At 38.9% G+C, this 21894-nt stretch overlaps 1 protein-coding gene across 1 annotated transcript in view; it reads left to right on the plus strand.

Moving 5' to 3' along the window:
• Window positions 1–18381, plus strand: part of oprm1 (opioid receptor, mu 1) — a 38811-nt gene extending 20430 nt beyond the window's left edge. Inside the window, exons 2-6 of the mRNA XM_023274680.3 lie at window positions 6280–6629; window positions 9578–9753; window positions 11386–11564; window positions 12148–12331; window positions 14898–18381. Coding sequence (XP_023130448.3) covers window positions 6280–6629; window positions 9578–9753; window positions 11386–11564; window positions 12148–12331; window positions 14898–14903 — 895 coding nt within the window. The 3' untranslated portion in view covers window positions 14904–18381. The remainder of the gene's footprint in view (window positions 1–6279; window positions 6630–9577; window positions 9754–11385; window positions 11565–12147; window positions 12332–14897) is intronic.
• Window positions 18382–21894: the final 3513 nt, after the last annotated feature.

Genomic DNA, 21894 nt, shown 5'->3' on the forward strand with positions numbered 1-21894 from the left:
AACGATCATAGACCAAGTCTTTCAATGCCATAAGGACACAAAACAAGAAAAAAAAATCCTCATTTAGAAGAATAATGAACAATTAAGTTGCTGTTGTGTTTCTACTTCACAGTTTGAGCAATAAATGAGGCTAATTAGGAAGCCAGGCTGGAGGTTATTCTCATTTTCTTTTAAATAATTTGTCATAAAACGCTCAGTAATTGTAGGTTATTCAGCCAGAGTCGGGCTAAAAATTGAAGTACTTTATTATACAAAAATATTTCAAATTGACCATATTATGCTCTATTGAATTTATGTATATTAAAGCAACTGATCCTCGACTGCCACCTGTTTAAGAGGCTTTTATGGAAAATTATTCAAATGAGGAACTCACCAGTTGAACTGACACAGCTGGATAGCTCCGTATTTGTCAAATGATTTGAGTGTTTCAATAATGAATCCTCAAGGGCAGCTGGCATAATGCTTTTTATGTGAATTGTCTTCAGGCATAATTTGCGATGATTATGAAATCAGCTTTTTCTCATGTAGGAAGAAGTAAAGATGGAAAAGGAACGGGAGAAATGAAATGATTTCCTTCCCCTCCAGGTGGGAACCACAGCTAATGTGTTGATGGAAGCCTATGAATTATACATTTTTCACTGAAAGGACCGCTTTAGCTCATTTTAAGGTCCATCTCTGCATCTTTTTGCTGTCTCTGGGCTTTAGTGGTCCAGGAAAATACCAAGTTAATGCAGTGAAGTGCTAGCTGGAAAACATCTGTTGCCAAGTGCTGTTTACTGACAGAATCAGCCTAATGAAGGTTTACTCTTCGCAGATAATTACTTCTGTCTGATCGCTCTGTGGCTTCACTGTCACATTGTCTTCCAGTCAATAATAGGCTGAATAATTACTGTAAACATTGTTATATGTGGGCTGTTTACTGACATTTAATGAGATGATCTTCTTATCGTCTGTTTGTGTGAGCTGTCAAAGTTTCCTTTCAAAATGAGGAACTATCAGCAGGACATCTGTATCAACTATGAATGATACTTATCAAATAATCAGTGCTGGGAAGAAAATAAATTTTAAAATGCATAAAATAATATGTAGTTTCCCTGGTAAATATCAATTTTGTGACTTTATGTTGCCAGTACAAAAGTCACACAGACAATGCACAACTACTGTCAGCCAGACATGTCAAGTAAATGACATTAATTATCTCATTACAGTGGCTCCTGTCAAGTGGTGCAACACATTAGGCAGCAAATGAATAGTTGGTTGTTGGAAGCAGGAAAACTGGGAAGCATGAGGATCTGAGTGACTTGACAAGGACCAGACTGTGATGGTTAGACGACAGTGTTGCCAGAATGGCAGGTCTTGTGGGGAGCTGCAGCTCGCTCCGGGGAGACACACTGCAACCGGACCAACATGCATCACAGTACATTATCAATGGGATGCGGGAAATTGCTGGATCTAGTGGATACGTACCTTAAGACCCCTTGATGGAAATCTAAGGCTGGCTTCTGTGGTGGATCAATCCTACAGGAGAACAGCTGTACCACAAACTCCTAAAAACCTCGACTTGCTTATGATAGAAAGGTACCAGAACATCTCAGTTTAAGTAGCTGCAGACTGATCAGAGTGCCCATGTTGACCCCTGTCCATCACTGAAAGTGTCTACATGAGCTTTGGAACTGTATTTAATGTTCATCTGGGGAAGAGATGGCGACAGGATGCACGATGGGAAGAAAGCAAGTCATCAGAGTGATGCTCTGATAAATGTTCTGAAACTTTGGGTTCTGGCATTCATATGGATCTTACTTTAACACATACCATCATTGCATACATTAGCTATATTCTGTAGTTTTCAAAATCCCCTTCACTATGGGAAACAACAATAACAACAATGTCGGAGCAGCAACCTGCCAAACTGGAAATTTCAAGTTTTGCTGTGGATTTAAGTCAAACAATAAGGCAGGTTTTTTTTTTGGTGAATTTTCCATTTTAATTACAGTGCACACCACTCCACATGCAAATGTTCCACCATAACTGTCACTATTTAGAGGGGAATACCATTGTTGCGTCCCGTTCTTAGCTCCACTCAAGACAATTGTGGTTGGTTTAAAGAAATACAAACACGTTAGAGCATTTTTTAGTAGAATGATAGTACGGTGCAGTCAGACCATTCTACACAGCACTGCTTCAGTACTGGAGAATGGTCTGATTATGAGAGACTAATTGAAATGTAATGGCAGTTTAATGACATTTTTAATCATCATAATGAGAAAACATCAACAGAGCATATTGCAGTCACACGATGATGACTATTAATTTTCTTTCAGTCATTTTAACTTAAGCCTGATTAGCAGTTCTTTTAATTATGTGTTTGAGTGCAATGTATTATACTGTAATTTGTCCAATTAAATTGCTTGAATACTAAGAGAGAAGGTAAACAGTGTGTAGTTTTATAATTCACAAATTGTTAGGAATAAATTAGAGAAAATCTGAACATCAACATCAAAACACTCACAATCCACCCATATGTTGGTTCATTTATGAGCGTCGAGCAATGAGCAGATTGTCAAAGATGAATTTGAAGTGAAACATGGAAAATATTTTTTTAAAATGTGGATAAAGGAGAGCGAGGGAAGATTGAAACAGCTGTGTGGTGGCTTGGCAGTGCTTGTGTGACAAGGCTGAGGTGAGGAGGGTTAAAGGAGACGCTGATGTATTGACCATCATCGCTTCAACTGACACATTTACAAGGTCACTTGGATGGATAGCGAAAACTTTCAGGGAACTAGGTGAAAGACTTATTGGCACCAGAGTAGATGCCAAGGAAATGTCAAGGAATGGTGCAAAACTAAAGTTAGTCAGTGTTGGTTTTAAGTTTTAAAGCCTGAAAAAAGCAAAACAAAAACATACATTTGTCTATTTTTGACATATTTGTAGAAGACAGGTAGATTCAAATGCTGAAGAAATTTCACTCTTAGTCCTTTGAAGTCTGCTGTAGTTTGGTGTTTATTGGTATTCCGGCATACGGTGGGTTTACCAACACAGAGCGTGAGTCTGTTGAGGTAAACCGACCCAGAGCAAATGCAGAGTACCCGATTTACAGAGATGGTCAGAGGGTAGGAAAGGAGTGTATGTAAATACCAAGGTGAATAGTAGTTAGTTTGCGTATGGTTGCTAATCAGTAACAGGGTAAGACAACAAAGAACAAAAGGTGGTTGAATCAAGAGGTCTGGCAGACAACAAAAGGCAGGAGATGAGGTCTGGCAAACAGCTGCAAATAGAAAAGGTGTAACAACAAAAGGTACTGGGGGTCTGACAGACAGTAAAAAAGAACAAATGATGAAAGAATTGTACGAATGAAGGAGTGACACGTGACACATCTCCAGCAAAAGGTGTGCTATTTTCTTCATCACAGGTTAACTGACCTCCATGGAGATCTATACAAGCATGAGAGCTGCAAAAACAGTTTTTATGCACGACTCGTGTCTTGTTTTTGAAGTCCGCATGATAAACACTCTGTGCAATCATGCAGTGTTATACAATAAAAGACCTATTGACGATAAATCGAGGCTCGGCGTGTCAAACCTCAAGGGCAGTGAATAAATTAAAGCTGAAACCTCATTAATAAAAAACCTCGTTCAGTTAATTTAGACGAGATGAAGCCGTTCACCTCCGTACACGAGCCTCAGCCACGGCAGACAGGAGAAACATGATGTGGTGGTGATGGTGTTCACGATTGTCTCAGAGTCAATAAGGGGATGTGTGAAATTACCTAAAGCTCCATCACACGTCTCAGTGTAGGGTGACAGCTTTAACTGCATCGTGAGGTGTCTCGACCGTCCCAGTGCAAATAAAGTCTGAGGTAACAACACGCTGAGCTGTCGGTGTTAAAGTTAATCAGGATTTAATGAACTAGCCGTCATCTCTGGTTGCTAAGAGGATTGGGGATTATCAAGGAGTGAACAGAACAGATGTAAATAATCTCTGCGGTACGTTGACAGTTGGGGTTTTATTAACGTGGAGGCCAGTGGGTGTAATGTATCTTTGTCACTTTGTGTATTCTGATTAATTCCACAACACCACAGCAGGGATGTGTCTAAGTGGTTTTTACATGGAGGAGTGCAGCAGTGAAATCCCTGTGGTGATTTGGATATGAAGTTGGTGGAATAATTGGACATTTTGGGGGAATTGTGCTTGTTAGCTTCGTTTCATGTCTGTCAGTTAAGACGGTTCAGAAATAAGAAAGAGTTCGATCTATAATCTGTTTTCGTTTTTATTTGGTATAGTGTTGTGTAACGTCATTTAAAGCCATTTTAGCCCCTTTCAGACACTGATTCTGGTAATCTGGCAACATCCACTGCTAAAACAGTAGTAAACCTAGTTTTCACATTTTACCTAAACAACAATACAAGTTTAAAATTTAAAGTATAATTTCATGTTGTTAGAATCCACAAAAGTAAACGGCCATCACAACAGCAAAAAGACAAATGAGATTCATTCAAAACAGTATTTTTATTCAACCACAGCTCAAATACACTTTTTACCTTTGATTAAAAGGATTGATTGTATCATCTAAATATATCTATATAAAAAAATCTGAATATGTCAAGAGCAAAGCTGATAAGCACCAGTAGAATTAAAGTGTCTTTTAGAGGCACAATCTCTTCATTCTTCGGTAGCTTCATTATATAGGTTGATGAGCTCTTTACTGTCGTAGCTCGCAGACATATAGACTCATTGGGGAACTCGGCAGTAGAAAGAACGCTCACATTTAGCATTGTCCTTCTGCTTCATTAAATGTCAGACTTCACTTGTCAAACGTTCAAATGTGGTCTCAAGCTGCAGGGTGAGGCTGAACTTTTCATGCCGTTTCCATCCATGAACATATATTTGATTTATCTTCAGTACATGAACACTTGATGTCACCTAGAAATCTTCAGTATATCACGAGAGTTGTCTTGTATTTCACTTCAGTCGTGGGCTAGTTTATGATTTTTTCTGATGGGATCCAGCACAACCCTTGGAGGACAGTAAATGCCAATCATAGTATATTTCTTTGCTGACAAGAGCTTCTAAACAGTCGAGCCACTTCAGTCATCTGTGTTCCATCCTCTCATCTCTGTGCTAATGGATCCATGTGCTTTCTTCTGCTTTCTACAAACACTCCACTACCGTCCTTCCTCTTTGTGCCGCCTTTCCTTGCTCAATTTTCCACCATTCTGACCGAGGGGAGATCTTTGGGAAAAACGGGAATAAAAAGGGAGCCTCCTTGAAATGCTATGATCAGTGGTAAATAACTGCTGCAGACTGAGGAGCAGGTTTACCTGATGGTGGTCTTTTTTGGTGGAATATTGTGGAAAGTGCACCTGACCTTCATATGCCTGTTTGAGTCTTTTCAGCAATTCTCAAAAATGTCTATTATTACTTTTCACTATTCTCATGTTTCCTTTTATTTGGAGGCTGTGACTGGGATACAAATACAACGAATATATCATGAAAAACACAAGAATTCAATTTAATATGAATTGGCTTGCACTGAAATGTGCACACAATCCTCTGTAAACAGTCTGAGATAAGTCATTTCTTTGTGGTATCTTTTAAAGCCTCAAGGACCGGGGCTTCGTTTGTAGGCAACTCATTAAACTGAACCATTAGAGCTGATTAAACAAGAATTCTGCTATCACAGAATGAGCTGGTAGCTAACACAGGGGACTTGAATTACTCACAAAATATTCCACAACACATGAAGTAGCTTCTGCTTGGATTGCAGCAGACTCTGAGACACGAGGAATCAATATCAGCTGTGCATTCAGCCTCAGCAAAGATGTTTAAAAGATCTTTACCCGAGGCTTTGTGGTGCCATTTTTATGTTTTTCTGCAAAGGATGCATCTTTGTTGGTGCTCTGGATAATTTCCACATTGTTCCAATACAGTGCAAATAGAGGTCATCTTTCAGAAAGAGAAGAAGACATTGATGGTGTTTTCTTATGCGATGTCACGTTTTGCAGGAAGTGGTGTGTATCTTCTGCAGTCAGAGAACTGGGCTGCTATCAGATATTTACATTTGAAGATGAGATAAAGCTGATTCTGTGAGTTTGAAATGTCATTAATGGATTAAAGAAGTCAGTAGATTCTGAGGCCCGAGCTGCTGTTAGAAGTGAGTTAAATAAAAAGTTCCCTGATCATGTCTTCTGCTTCAACAAAGAGACACAAAACGACTAGAAAGAGGTATGACGATGTGCAAAAATGCCCATTTTCTCATATTAAATCCGTGTTTCTGTGCAGATACACCAAGATGAAGACGGCCACCAACATCTACATCTTTAACCTGGCTCTGGCCGACGCCCTGGTCACCAGCACGCTGCCGTTCCAGAGCGTCAACTACCTGATGGGGACGTGGCCGTTCGGCGACATGCTCTGCAAGACGGTCATGTCCATCGACTACTACAACATGTTCACCTCCATCTTCACGCTCACCACCATGAGCATCGACCGCTACGTCGCCGTCTGCCACCCCGTCAAAGCGCTCGACTTCCGGACGCCTCGCAACGCCAAGATTGTCAACGTCTGCAACTGGATTCTGTCCTCGGCCATCGGGCTGCCGGTCATGTTCATGGCCTCCACCACAGTCACTCGTAAGCCTGAGCACACAGAAGTTTACTCTGAATAAAATAAATGCTTTTAATTGTCATTATACACACACCAATGTACAACAAAATTAAAAACAACTCTTGTGGTGCAAAGTACAAGCAAGACCAAATAGATAAAAGTGTAAATATATATACAAAAGGAGCCGATAAGACAGTGAGAAGAACAAGCATGACAACAAGAAACAGTAGAGATATATTGCACTGCTAACAATTGACTGAAAACTGTTACAATGTGTTCAGTCCCCATATTGGGTAAAATGTGGTGGTGAATGTGGAGGTGTGGGGCTGCATGGATCTGTAGCTCTTTTCTGAGAGCAACAGTGAGAACAAGCTGTGTCCTGGGTGTGAACTGTCAGATGTGATGCTTCTGGCCCTGCACAGACATCTGGTGTTATAGATGTCTGACAGAGAGGACAGCTGATGCTCTGTGCTCACTTCCTGACTCTTTCCAGAGCCATCTTGAGCCTGAGAGCTGCTCCTGTACCACACTAAGGTGTTGTTGGGTGAGGATGCTTTCTACAGAATATCTGTAGAAGCACAGCAGCAGAATGAAGGAACACCATCCATCCATTATCTATACACCTCTTAATCCTCATTAGGGTCGCGAAGGCAGGCCACACCCTGGACAGGTGTGACACTATGGACAATTTAGAATTATCAATTAACTGGAGCATGTTTTTAGACTGTGGCAGGAAGCTGGAGAACCCAGAGAAAACCCATGCATGCACAGGGAGAACATGCAGACTCCGTGTAGAAAGATCCTGGGAAGGTCGGGGCGTGAACCGGGGATCTTCTAGCTGCATCATCCGTTCATCCATCATATGTCTTAGTAAAGAGCTGAATAGAGAAAATGAAACCCTTCAAATTGCAGCAATGTGTAGAAGAAGATGTCGCTCTCTTTTTCTGAGCCCTCATAGGGTTCAACAGCAGTGCAGAAAGCATTAAGAAAAACTTCCAGTTCTATTTATTACAGCTTTAAAGAGCACTCAAACAGCCTCCAAAAGGGGAGACAAGCCAGAAGAGGTTTTTCTGCGTAATTGCACGGAGGATTATTTAAAGCTGTACGCCTGGCCACCGACTAGTATAACTGTTTGCACAGACAGGCCTCTCTGATAAGGTGTAGAGGTGATGAAAAGAACACTGCAGCTGAAATTACTGAGCTGTGATTCCACTCTGTTTGGAGGAAACAGCGAGGCCAGATTTGTAGACACCGTGAAGCTGTGAGGGAATCACAGCGCAGCAAGGTGTTGCAGTTTTCAGGAAAGAGTTTCTGTTATCACTGCACAGTTAGAAACATCTCAGTGATCCAGGATGAGGAGCTGCACAGACATCCGTTGTGTTGCTTGATGATAAAGCGAATAATGAGCTGTTATGTCTGACACCTTAATCACTGTCATAATTAAACACACAGACAGCACATTGATACATAGAGATCTCATGAACGGCAAAAGAAATCATCTCAAATATAAATCTAAATACACACCAGCCTACATAAAGTAAACTAAATGAGCATAGGAGGTACAATTGACCTTTTGTCCACTAGTGCTGCTCTGTTTCTGCTGGATGCATAAATATAACCTGCTGTTACATCACCTTAGAACATGGTAGTATGTAAATAATGAGACAACAACACCAAGTGGCCAAAAACCCATTATTACACATTAATGGATTTGGAAGGCATGTTATCTTTTTAAAAAATCGCCAAAATGACCCCATTTCTCAGAGCCAGAAACTTTAAAAACAGAAAGAATTGTCAGATGCTCAACAGTCTTTGAACTACTCATTGGGAAACTTAACCAAACCAAAGCTTACAATCATAATATTTTATCAGTCACTTTTTTCTACATTATTTATTATAAAATGACCGAAAAAATGACCTATTTTCTTTTGTAAAACCCAAAAAATTCTTTGCTCAGTGGTGAAACTGAGAAGTTATTAGTGATTCATTTGCAACTGGCAGTCATGTCACAAAATCCAGGGACGTTTATGTTGAACTGCAGGCTGTGGAGATAAGAAACAAGTATGAAAACAAACAAAAAATGCAAATAGTGAAATATCTGCATGCGTTTAGAGCCACTCATTTTTCTCCAGTATTTCTAACACCAGTGGGCATATATATATATATATATATATATATATATGTATGTATGTATGTATGTATGTATGTATGTATGTATGTATGTATGTATATATATATATATATATATATATATATAGATAGATAGATAGATAGATAGATAGATAGATAGATAGATAGATAGATAGATAGATATAGATATAGATATAGATATATATAGATATAGATATGTTGACCTTTTTTTTTTCACATTTTGTTAAACCATGTAAGAAATTCAACTTGTATTTGCTCTTTGTTTATGATTTATGACATTATAGGTCTGCCATGCTGACTAAATAATTCATAGCTGTGGTTGTTCTGTGTCCATAAAGGTGCAGGACTTTATATTGCTGTAAAAAATGAGCCCACAGTGAGTAAAAATGTGACAGGAGCAAAAAATCCACGCAACTGCAAAGAATTTAGACGGTTTTATTCATTTATGAAGCAATAATGACAAATATTTACTGATTCTAGATCTGCTTTTCTCCATTTTCATTGTCTCTTTGTATAGTTGGTTGAGCATTATAGAATAAGATTTTTTTTTCTTTAAATTTTCAAATTTTAATGGCTAAATGATTAATCAGTTAATCAAGGAAAAAGTTTTTAATAGCCTTTTTATGCTTGCACTTTCTGTTCAGGGTTTCATTTGGCTGCGTTGTGAGGAACCAGTTTAAAGGAACACATTTCACAGATTTGAAAATTCACAGTCAAAGTGGAAACTGGGTGAATAAAAATAGCTGCTGAGTGCATGTGGTGAAGGTTTGGGTTTCTTTTTACCAGTGAACATGCGGTTCATGCGTTTGTGTTTCCCGCTCAGCCTCCAGCATTGTGGACTGTAAGCTGATCTTCCCTCACCCCTCCTGGTACTGGGACACCCTGCTGAAGATCTGCGTCTTCATCTTCGCCTTCATCATGCCCGTCCTCATCATCACCGTCTGCTACGGCCTCATGATCCTGAGACTCAAGAGCGTTCGCATGCTGTCGGGCTCCCAGGTTAGAAACAGTCTGTTCACGTTTACAAACATCAGCCAAAATCGAAATAGATTTAGCACTAGGGAGCTTTTAATTACATGAAAACTGAGCATTTTCTGAAGTTTACTGGCTTGTTTTTGCCCACTACTTGGTCTATTGATTTGATATTTCCGAGTAATGAAGCACAATAGAGGACTGCCCAGAGCATGCTTGTAAATATGCTGCACTTACTGCTCTCAAGACAAAGCAATTAAGGAAAATCAACTTAAGCCTGAGGCTGCCGCGCAGTTTTAATTAACCCGTTAACACTCAACAGCTCAAATATGGGCAGAAGGAAACAAGTCTGCCACTGTATTTTGAAAGAATTGACCCATAATGAATCTAATTTGACAAATATACAGAGCACAGAGCTTCACAATTAAAACCGTGGCAACTATTTTAAGAAAACAATATTGTGACACAACAAAACTACAGAAAATACAATTTTTATGAGTCTTGTTTAGTAAAAACATGTCAAATGTTAAAGTGTTAAGTGGAGCAGAACATTATACATTCATTATTTGAGAATAATACCCAAACTATTTGCTGCAAAATGTGCACTTTGTAATAAAGATGTATTTTGACTGACTTTATTAATCCCCAGAAGGAAATGTTGTTACAGCAGCTGGATATTCAATTAATGGGGGGTAAACACTAAGACAACACAGAATATTAGGGTCATGTATGAAGTGAGGGTAACATAAAATAAAATAAAAATAAGATAAAATAAAAATAGAATAAAAGAAAATAAGATACGAATATGGAAAATGTAATATAGAAAGAAAAAAATAGCAAAATATACAAGAATATGCAAGAGTGATACAGAAATGTCCAAATGAGAGTGTGCTTAGATGTGCAAATGACATAAACAGGTGCAGATAAGTTTACAGATGTAATGAATAACATTTAGAATGTAAAGTGTCCAATATGTGCAGTGGTTTTAGAGCAGATATACACCACCGTTCAAAAGTTTGGGGCCAACCAGGCAATTTCATGTTTTCCATGAAAACTCATACTTTTATCCATGTGCTAACATAACTGCACAAGGGTTTTCTAATCATCAATGAGTCTTTCAACACCATTAGCTAACACAATGTAGCATTAGAACACAGGAGTGATGGTTGCTGGAAATGTTCCTCTGTACCCCTATGGAGATATTCCATTAAAAATCAGCTGTTTCCAGCTAGAATAGTCATTTACCACATTAACAATGTCTGGACTGTGTTTGTGATTCATTTAATATTGTCTTCATTGAAAAAAAAAGCTTTTCTTTCAAAAATAAGAACATTTCTAAGTGACCCCAAACTTGTAAATGAAAAAATCCAAGCTGTTGTAGGTTTGTTCCTCCTCATAATTCTGTAGCCACTGCTGGACTTCTTTCACTTCTGTCATCCTGTTTTATTAATTTCTGCCTTTTGATTTTCTCCCATTTTATTTGTATTTTCATCTTCTCCTCCCTTAATATTTTCTCTAATTTATCCGTCTTTTTCCTCAACACCCAAACGTTCTCCACCTTCCTTCTCTTAACCTCCACTGTCCATCGTTCTTTTCCCGTCATTATATTTATCTCATCTTCCTCCTCCGTCTTTTCTGCACATACATCCACTCACACAGGAGAAGGACAGAAACCTGCGTCGGATCACCCGCATGGTTCTGGTTGTCGTTGCTGTCTTCATCGTCTGCTGGACTCCGATCCACATCTTCGTCATCATCACGGCTCTGATCAACATCCCCAGCTCCACACTGCAAACCATCACCTGGCATTTCTGCATCGCTCTGGGCTACACCAACAGGTACACGCCCAGCAGAGGGGAATAAAAACACTGTAGTAGTTAAAAATGTTGGTCCCAAAACGTCTGGAACAGTAATTCAAATTAGTCTTCAGTTTTAATGTGAGTGTTTGCTTGATTTTTGCTACTATTTTAGTGAGAAAGGCTTAGTTATAAGAGGGTAGTATCAGAAAACTTATTTGTTTGTAATTTTTACTGCACACTCTACATAATACAGAATATGAAGGTGATTTTTGGACTGCTTTGGTACACGCCCAGCAGAGAAATAAATTTGACAATATGAAAATGTTAGTCCAGGAAAAATAATTCAAGTTTAATGGGAGAGTTAGGATGATTTTTGACTGAAAATTTCATTTTTCCTTATTATTTTGGCAAGAAATTCTTTGTTAAGTGTATATATCAGGATATTATTAAAAAAACTTGTGTGAGTAACAGACAAGAACAAGTGAACAACGGATTCAAGATGGTTTGTGGTTTTTAAACTCCACATAATACTGAATATAAAAGTGAAAAAAGATGTTGGTGAGTTTAGAATTAAGCTGATTTTTCTAGCGTTAAAACTTGACTTTGTTTTTGCCACCTGCAGTAGTCTGAACCCGGTTCTTTATGGCTACCTGGATGAGAACTTCAAGCGTTGTTTCCGTGAGTTCTGCACCCCGAGTCCTTCAGTGTTGGAGATGCAGAACTCATCCAGGACCGGAGCCACCAGCCGCAAAGTCCCACAGCGTGAACACATCACTGCAAACACAGGAGAAAGATCCAATCAGCAGGTAGTTGGTGTCTGTGTGTGCAAATATGTATCTAGTGTCATTCGCTCTGTTAGATGAGAACATCCATGTGACATCTGTACAGAAACTATGAAGCCCCGATAAGCAGCCGATTATCATAGCTTAGCATAAGACTTATAACCAGCAGAGACTGTATGGAAGTCACTGCGTCTGCCATTAACCTAAGTAAAAACAAAATAATGTTTTTACTCAGGCTACAACCCAGCTCAGTGGAAGAAAAAGAATTAATATTAAAACAACCAGATGGACGTTGCTGCACCAAGGTTGATTATATTCTAATTATTAGGGCTTTTTAAGTAAGAACGTAAACAAGAACAAAACACAAGATAAGACTTTATTAATCTGTCTTTGCTCAGAAAAGGCAGTACATAAAAGGAGGAAATGCAGCGCTTAGTAGAAAAGCAATAAGAAAGAAGCATGATGGATAATTAAAAAAAAACAAGTGAGCTAAAATATCTGGAATTGAAAAAGTCAGAACACTAATGATTCTGAGGTAGTAAAGTAATATCACGGGAGATAATGGAATATTGGACATGAAAATGAAATGTTACACCTGAAAAACTGAAATACTGCACATTACATCAACATACTGTACATGAAACTGAATATCACACATGATACGGAAAGTAAGGATGCACAAAGTACTGAGAGAGAAGTATTTTACATGACATTTGCATTGTGGTTCAGATTTAAGTGTCCATTGCTGTCAAGAAATAAATATCTGTACATAGACACATCTTGTCAAGACAAGAACTTAAATGAAATCTTCTGCTGACAGTTACTTACTCAAAGAAGAATTCCAACAGGGAGCAGCACGTCTGGACCTATTCAGGCTCGACTGTTGTAATTGCAACTATAATTTGCATGTAGAACCAGGACGAGGTTAATTACATTAGAATAAAACAGGAGCTGGGACACCTTTGTACAGAATTAAGCTAGTTGAAGTTCAATGCTAAGCTAAGATAACCTGCTTCTGGCTGCAGCGTCATATTCACCTCACAGACACGACTTATCTGACCTGCAGCAGGGAAGCAAGTATATTTCCCTAAATATCAAACTTTTAATTAATTAATTCAAGAATCAAGATTCAAAAACGTTATTGTCATACACACAGCAGAAACACAGTGGTTACTCTGAGTTCCCCTCAGACAACTGAAATAACAAATAAAACGAGATAAGATAAAAAATGAAATAATAATAATAATAATAATCAAATAGAATAAAATAAAATAAAATCCAAATAGTTACAAATAAATTCTATGTGCAAATGTTGGCAATATGCAATACTGTCATATGTAAACAGGCAGGGGATGTGTGCAAAATACTGCTATTTATAAGATATTGCAGGTGAGTCATTTTCTTTGTGGTCCAGTGAGGTAAATGTCCTGTAGAGGAGGGGAAAGCTGCTCCACAGATGGACTGTGACACGCTGGAGAGCCTTCCTGTCCTTAGCGCTGCAGTTCCATACAGTGATGGAAGTAGTCAGGGACACTCTCTGCTGAGCATCTGTAGAAGTTGCAGAGGAGTTTGGGGGATAATCCAAATTTCCTCAGCTTCGTTAGGAAGAAGAGTCTCTGTTGAGCCTTGTTGACGATCTGTTGCGTGTTGTGAGTCCAGGAGAGGTCCTCGCTGATGTGAGGTGGAGAGAGTGAAGACTTTCAAACTCCTCAGTACTGAGTCCCATTGATGTGCAATGAGGCATGTTGGTTAGTTACCGTAGTTAATGTTAGGTGTGTGGCTTCTGTGCAGAAATCATGTAACCTTACATTTAAGATCACTGTGTACTAGCACTGGACAAATAATTGATTTTAAGTCAAAATTGCAATTTGAAGCAATATACTGAGCAAATTGCTTCCAGCTGCCCATTTCCACCACTCTGCCAGCTATATATGTAGTATATTTAATGCCAGAGTCTTACACCATAACAGTAAACTTATGAATCAATTTCAATGTTAGCTTGTACTTTGTATGTACCATCCATCTTATCATACATGTTTCCAGCTGTGTGTTATATGTTCCTTGTTCCCCACCTCCCTCTTCTCCCATCCCTCCCCCTCTCCACCTCTCTACCTCTACCTCTCTACCCCTCTACCTCTCAACCCGCCTGGCCAGCAGGCAGATGGGTCCCCCACATAAAGAGCCGGGTTCCGCTCAAGGTTTTTTTCCTGTTAAAAGGGTATTTTTCTTGTCACTGTCGCCTTGGGACTTGCTCTGGGGGTTCAGACATATGGGTTCTATAAAGCGTCTTGAGACAATTTGACCTGTAATTGGCGCTATATAAATAAAATTGAAATGAAAATTGCAAAGGCTGCAGTTTAGGATATACAATATGCAGACCAAGAGTTTAAACTGTTCTATCAGTGGTTTCACCAATCCATGCTGCTTTCCATGTGTAACAGCATCTTATGTGGTAACGCTGCATCATGTTTTAAATCTATTACACAACTGAAGCTTGACTATTGCAGATCAAGCCCCAATATCCGTCAGAAAATGCTGCAGTTAAATGTGTTGTGTGTGCACATGAACCCACGTGGTCCTCTCTCTGCAGGTATGACTAGCCTTGGAGAGGTCGTCGGTGGACTCTCGCTGTTGCGGCGGCGTCGCCAACGACGATCTCAACTCAGAAGTCACGCAGGTCACCACGGGACTCTGACCACACACTCTGCATGTACACACAGCAAAGCCGGGACGCGATTCAGCAGCACAGAGCGTTTAAATGGCGTGTTGGAGGTTTAAATGTAGCGCTTCATCATGTCAGGCCATTAACCTGCCAGCTAGTGTAGCTAACTGTGTTATATGTGGCTAAGCTTTTACTCCTTAACTGAAACAGATACAGAACTGGGACTGGTTAGAATAAACAGAAAACCACAGCCTCTCATTGAAGTAGTTGCACTAAAGTGTAATTAAAAATTTAATGTTGTTTTGATTATTATTATTATTATTATTATTATTATTACAATACGGATTACATTTGTACAGTAAACACAGACGGATGTAGTGACACATCTATAAAAGCTGTTGCTCACCTCAGCTGTGCTCACAAAGGATTTAGTTTTCATTTCATGTCAGCAGGTTAGAGCAGCCTACAAATCAGCTTCTCAGCAAAAATATACAGTGAAAAGATCTGTTAAACTCCATATTGACTTCATACCAGTAACATTACATAACTGACACCTTTCATTGTTTTTAGAATTGATCAGAATATGTCACAGATGTAGAAAACAAATGGACCATTTTAGCAACTGCAAAACAGAAAATGCCATATTCAATTCAACTTTATTTATATGTCATTTCACAGTGCTTAGCATAGTGAGGTACACAATTATGAATAGAAAACCCAACCATACAGTATTTATTGACAATATGATAATAGCAGGAAGCCAGTGTAGGCTGTGGTTATATTATGTCATTAAATTAACAGAACATGAGGAGCAAGAGCAGGATTTCAGGATCTTTTCTTCTCAACAAGGGTAAACATAGATGACATCTTTAATGAAATCAAACATTCTATTAATGATGGCTATTATCGAAGTCAATCTCATTGCAGACATGTAGGTAAACACACAAACACACGAGGGCTGACATAATTTGCACAGGTGAGGTAAGCAGCGTGGCGACATCATTGATCCAAACCTTCTGTTCTTGCCCTCAGATAATGAAACCGATCAATTAATCGTCTTTGTAGATTTTATACGACTTCAGTCTGTCACTTTTCCTCCACATGTTTTCTTTCTAAACTGTTGGCCGTTGTATGAGGACTGCGTTGGAAATGCAGATTTATGGGATAAAAGGATCCAACCCAATTTTGCTACTGAGGGCTCAAAGGATCCATGACTCTTTCTCCATATGAAGACATCTCTGGGTCTTATTCAGAGTCATTTAGAGATTCAACCATCCTTCTCATCCTGAACTCGACAGGGGTCGACTTCACACTTCATTAACACCTTTTCTCCTCTGAATCATCTGCTCAGCACTGAGTTGGCTTCGGCCACTTCAGGAAGATGGACTGCGTTGCTATACAACCGCGCTCTCCCTTCTAAACCCATCCTTCCCCATAAAGATTTTACCATAAACTAGACTTATAGTGGAGCTTTGTCTCTACAAACTGCTGAATGTAGGGAAACCATGTGTTTATCGCCAACCAGCAAAGAAGATGCATCAGCATGTTTGCACAGCGCAGCGTGTGCTATTGTGGCATAAAGTGCAAACATACAGTTGTGCTAGTGTATGATTAACTGCAGCTTAACAGCCATTACACAAGGTTTGGGTTTAAACGGAGACTTTTCTCCTCTGACGGATTTAACAAGTGAGCCAAGCAGGATTGTACGTCTCTTGTAATCTTTGAATCGCTTGTGCTTACGTGTCGTGCCGTGTTGCTAAACTCGCCAGATGCCTTTTTAAGTCGCTCTATTCTGTGTACCAGTATTTTTTCTAAGGATCTATAAAGATGAAGAAGATGATTGTATTAATCTCTTGTGTAAAATACTGTAATTATGCTGTTGTTTTTTTTTATAAATGTGAAATCATGAAGATCGTTGTGCTCCTTAATGTACATTTTGTCATTTTACATCTGCCTTGTTGACTAAAGAGGTGTGTAAAAAAAAATCTGAAAACTGTGTGTAAAGTGTTAAATTGTGGATTTAAAAATTTATACTAAATATATCTTTGCAGACTGTTTTGCTTTATTTTATTTTACTAAAAAAAGATGCCCCATGCATACAGTTGGTTCATTGTTGGTATCACTGCTTTCAGTCTATTTTAAAAGAAAATACAGTGCATATTGACTTTTTTAGGCTTTCAGACCACGAGGTTTAATGTAAAATGCTTCTAGGATCACAGTAGTTTCCTGTATGGTGCGTGAGCTGTTACATGCTGTATTTCATGCACAACATTTTTATGTTTTTATGGTTTTGTTTGTCACAGAACACATCTTAATTGTCTAGGAGCCAAATGTCACCTTTCATGCTGTGAAATGTATTTCAAGCCAAGAATGAAGAGAAGGAAGAAAATGTTGCGAACAATGTTATCCAACAACAGGAAAGTGTTGGATGTGAGTCTGGCCTCGTTTCAACCCACAGTATAGAAGAATATGGACACTTTAAAGTGCCCAAAGCTGTGAGTCTGAATGTGTTGTTTGTGCACGTGTTAGCCATGTCATGGATCGATGAACTCTTTAGGGGTCTCTGTACACACCGAGGGCTAAAAACGTTTCAAACAAGGCGACTACAAAAACCAGGCTTTTTCTCCATGTACACAGTGGGATTCTCTGTACTTTAAGAGCCTGAAATGGTGCGCTTTTACAAAACACAATATAATATCTAGGAGTTAATCTGCCACCTTTACCTTTATTATAAGTGCACCAACAGAAACCTTGACCGGCATAGCAACAGTAACAAGGAGGCGGAGCTTAGCGGATGATAGAAAATCCTTACACCAACTAATGAAAATAGCATTTGCTTTATTTGCCAGCTTGCTACAGCTAATTAAATCCATCAGACGTGGCTGTGATTTTAGCCCACAAAGTTGAGATTCACTGTTCGATATTTTGTCTAAATCGGTGTGAAATCAAACCAACTAGGAGTTAATCTGCCACCTTTACCTTTAGCATAAGTGCAACAACAGAAAGCTTGACAGGCATAGCAACAGTAACCAAGGGGGCAGCAGATGACTGAAAATCCTTCTAATATACAATCTGAGGCACACAAGGTTATATTTGGCTTGACATGTGCACGACATGTTTTGCAACCGAGGCCACGACACAGGGGAAATTTATTTAATGCCATTCAATGCTCTGTTCTATTATCTGCTTATATGACTCAGTTATGACTCATTCTGCCATTTATTCTAGTCTTGAAATACACTTTCTTGTAATTTAATGTATAAACAACAATTTCTGGTTTGTGGTCGCAACTCTGTGACACCCTACATATAAGAATACAGTTAATCAGTGCATTGCCTATGGAATAAAATGTAATTCTGAATCTCACTGAATGCCTTCTTTCTTGTATCTGAATAAAGTATCATCAGCACTGTGTGGTCTGTGTTTCTTCAAATATTTTCCATTTATCAACCCTAAAACACAAGCAGCTTTTCCTTCTTCTAGAGGTAAAGAACACAAGTAACATAAAAATGAATTATGGGGGAACATGGATTGTGTTTCCGGAACATATTTTGTTGTGTGGCGCAGACATAAGTCATCATTCAGCAGCCTTTAGTGTGAGGCTGGAGATTTCTCCCTCTCATCAATCACCTTTACCTCCCAGAACTATAATTTATCTGAGGAGATCCAGACTAATCGTACAGAATATTACTGTGTGTGGATGCCTGTGTCCAAGCGGGGAAATGCAATCGCATGCTCTGAGAAGCACACAGGTGTATTTATGTCCACGTACAACCCCATCTTGTCATGTTTGGGTCTACTGACGTCGTCTTATCAGAGCTGGCAGCATGATTAGTCCTGTCATGGCAATTATTATCAAGCAGCTTCCTCCTGAGCTCCGAATCAGACCCGATGTGGCAAAGCTGCCCTTGAAGCATCAGCCAAACCAAAGCTAATCAACCAAATCTAACTTTAATGTCCTCAAACCCGAAAGGTCAAGTCTTTGTCTTGAGGAGAAAAAAACAAGTCTGAGCGAGAAGATTGAAAGAGAAATGCAGTGCTGAGGTGTAATTTTCCTGTCGGGAACTGTCTTGTCTGCAGGGAAGAGCTTATAGCCAGATAATGAACTAACTTTGGGTAAATGTTGTCCCTAAACTGGACTTATGGTATTTGTTGTGTCATTTACAGCTCATGTTAACCTGTTTTCAATCATTGCACAGATACACAAAACAGCATCCTGGACTTAATTTGAATGACAAAGAGAGAATGTGGGTATTTTTAAACGCAAGCTCAAGACCTAACTTTTCAGTTGGGCTTTTATTTTTAAAATTAATTTTATTTTGTCAGATTTTAAGCTACTTTATCTGTCTTGTAACACTTATTCTAACATTTTTTAACTTCTCCTGCCTTTGGTAGTTCCTCATTATTCCGTACTTTTAAAAACCCTGTGCAATCTCTATTTTTTCTGCATATACTAGCCCTATATTTGTATCAAATTTGATACATAAGTTTCTGAGACTTCGATCTCATCGACATGATAAACAGTTTCCGTATATAGGCTGATACATGTATTCTGCCCCCTTGTGGATCATCATTCCACTACAGGCAGCTGAAGTCGTATTTTGCCTCTTCAAAACGGCTGCTCTCATGAACTCGTAAACGCACGTTTGCTAATTTTCAAGAAGTAATGGTAAAAATAACATCTACATTCTTAAAAATAAGTATTTTCTGCATTGAAATGATGCATAGTTACTAAATAATTCATTGTATTTCAATGAACTTGTGATAAAATGTCTGTATCAAATTTGATACTCCAGGTTTATAATGTGCTTTTTTACTGAATCGTCATGCAACTTTTTTGCAATGTAATCTACATTATACCCAAGAAAATACAAACACACACTATTTTGATGATTTAATTCACTATTAATGAATGAAATACCATCTTCAAATACATTTTGAATACTTTTACAATAACAGTTCCTCTGAAATCATAATCACTATACTATATTGACCGATTTTTAGATGTCAAAAAGACTAGAGGAAGAAAAGGGAAAAAGAAAGTACATTGAAAATGTCATCAACAAGAGACTGGATGGCAACACAAGTGACATAGAGTGAGCAGAAGATGAGGATGAGGAGGAGATAGAGCAGATTCTAGGCATGTACATGTATATGGGATTAGTCCATATGTTCAGTGTGAGAGTCTACTGGGAGATGGAGACAAAGCTCCCCTCATTTTGTTGTCTTGTTCTTTCTTTTCATTTTATTTATTATTATATTACTTTTTTGTTCTGAAGTGTGTCAGCTCGCTCAATGCTAACGAGTAGGCTGGAGCAGGTGGAGTTTTGCTTTAGATTGTTGTGAGCAAAAAGTTGCCAAAACTGCCCAATGGATCAAATTTGTTACAGAAAATATATCATAAACAAAATGATATGGCATTTTTTTTCTTTTGGATTTTGCTAAAAGGGGTAATAAACATCTCAGTTCCAAAAAAATAGAATTTTCTGGCTATTTCTTGATGGGTCAGGCTTTACAGGGCTAGAACAAAGGCTGCATAGGTAGTTTCCTACCTATGTAAAAATCTGTGCAATACAGATAATAATCTGTGCAATATTAATACTTCTGTTAGTATTTCTATTCATGAAATAATCTGTGCATACCACTGGCAGGTGCAATAGTGTTATTTCTATAATTAGTACTTATTTATATTTTGGTTTCTTTCATTTCTATAGTAAATATCCTGAATGTTTACACTATCTTTGCTGCTGTAACACTGCAAACCTCCCCCCTGTGGGATTAATAATGGCTAATCTTATCGTATCACATTTATTTATGATAGCATATCCTCAGTTCCTCAATCTTTGTATTTATTGAGTCTGTAAATTATACTGTCTTGGTTTTTTTTGTTTGTTTGTTTGTTCTGCACTTTATGTAACATTGTATTTCCAAGAAAAGTGTTATATAAATAAATAAAATCTGGCTGATTGATATAAAGCGTAGAATATCATGAAATCTAATATGCAGCACCGTGTCCGTGTTTAGGAAATGTGGCTCCTATTTATTTGAGGAAATCCTGCACAGCTTCAGATCTTATCTGCTTCATTCTGTGCATTTCTGTTCTGCTCTGAAGTCTCCATGCAGGGAAAAAGCCGGAGTCTTGGTTTTTATCTGTGTTCATGCTACATGAGGCTGTTCTCAGGTCATAACCAAAAGCTTCACGCAAACAGGTTCTTAACTGATCAAACCGTGTGAGCAATGGAGAAAATAATGAGTTTTTTACAGAAAACAGATCCATTATGAAAGCCTGGACAGCAGCGGGAGTGAGAGGGAGTGAGATTGTGTGTTCAGAGCGGCGCCAAATCCGATTTAAGTCCCTCCTCGGCCTCGACACCCCAGAAACGATCACAGGGCAGTGGTTTCCTCAGGCTATTTCACACTCAGATGAATGGCTAACCGGCTCTCATCATCTCGCCGAGAGGAACATTGCATTTTGCTGGCGTGGTTCACGACACAGCAGGAAGGTAAAAGCTGCCGACTGCATCTCTGGTTCTGTGGGAGAATGAAAGTCACGGGCAGCAAAACAACCCAGCCAGCTGGTCGAGCTTAATGTATCAGTAAACAAACGAGTCCTGCAAACCTGCCACACACCTCATCAGTTTGACTGCCGTCCGGTAAAAACCCCACAGTTTGTCAGTTGACCAATAAGCAGCCTCGGTTTGTCAGGCAGCCAACCAGCCTCGGCTTTAACAACCCAACAGTGTACTTTGTTTTTACTTCCTCTCTCCATCTCCTCCCAAACGCCCGGTGCTTGGGAATGGACTCCGACTTTGGCCGCGGGTTTAAATCACTGGAAATATCGCTGACACCATTTTTACTAGGCTATCACTCAGCAGGACTGTGGGGCGCAGGAACCATCCAGTCAGGTAATATTCCCATCCATCCA

The sequence above is a fragment of the Amphiprion ocellaris genome, chromosome 16 (assembly GCF_022539595.1).
Source record: "Amphiprion ocellaris isolate individual 3 ecotype Okinawa chromosome 16, ASM2253959v1, whole genome shotgun sequence".
NCBI classification, from domain to species: Eukaryota; Metazoa; Chordata; class Actinopteri; family Pomacentridae; genus Amphiprion; species Amphiprion ocellaris.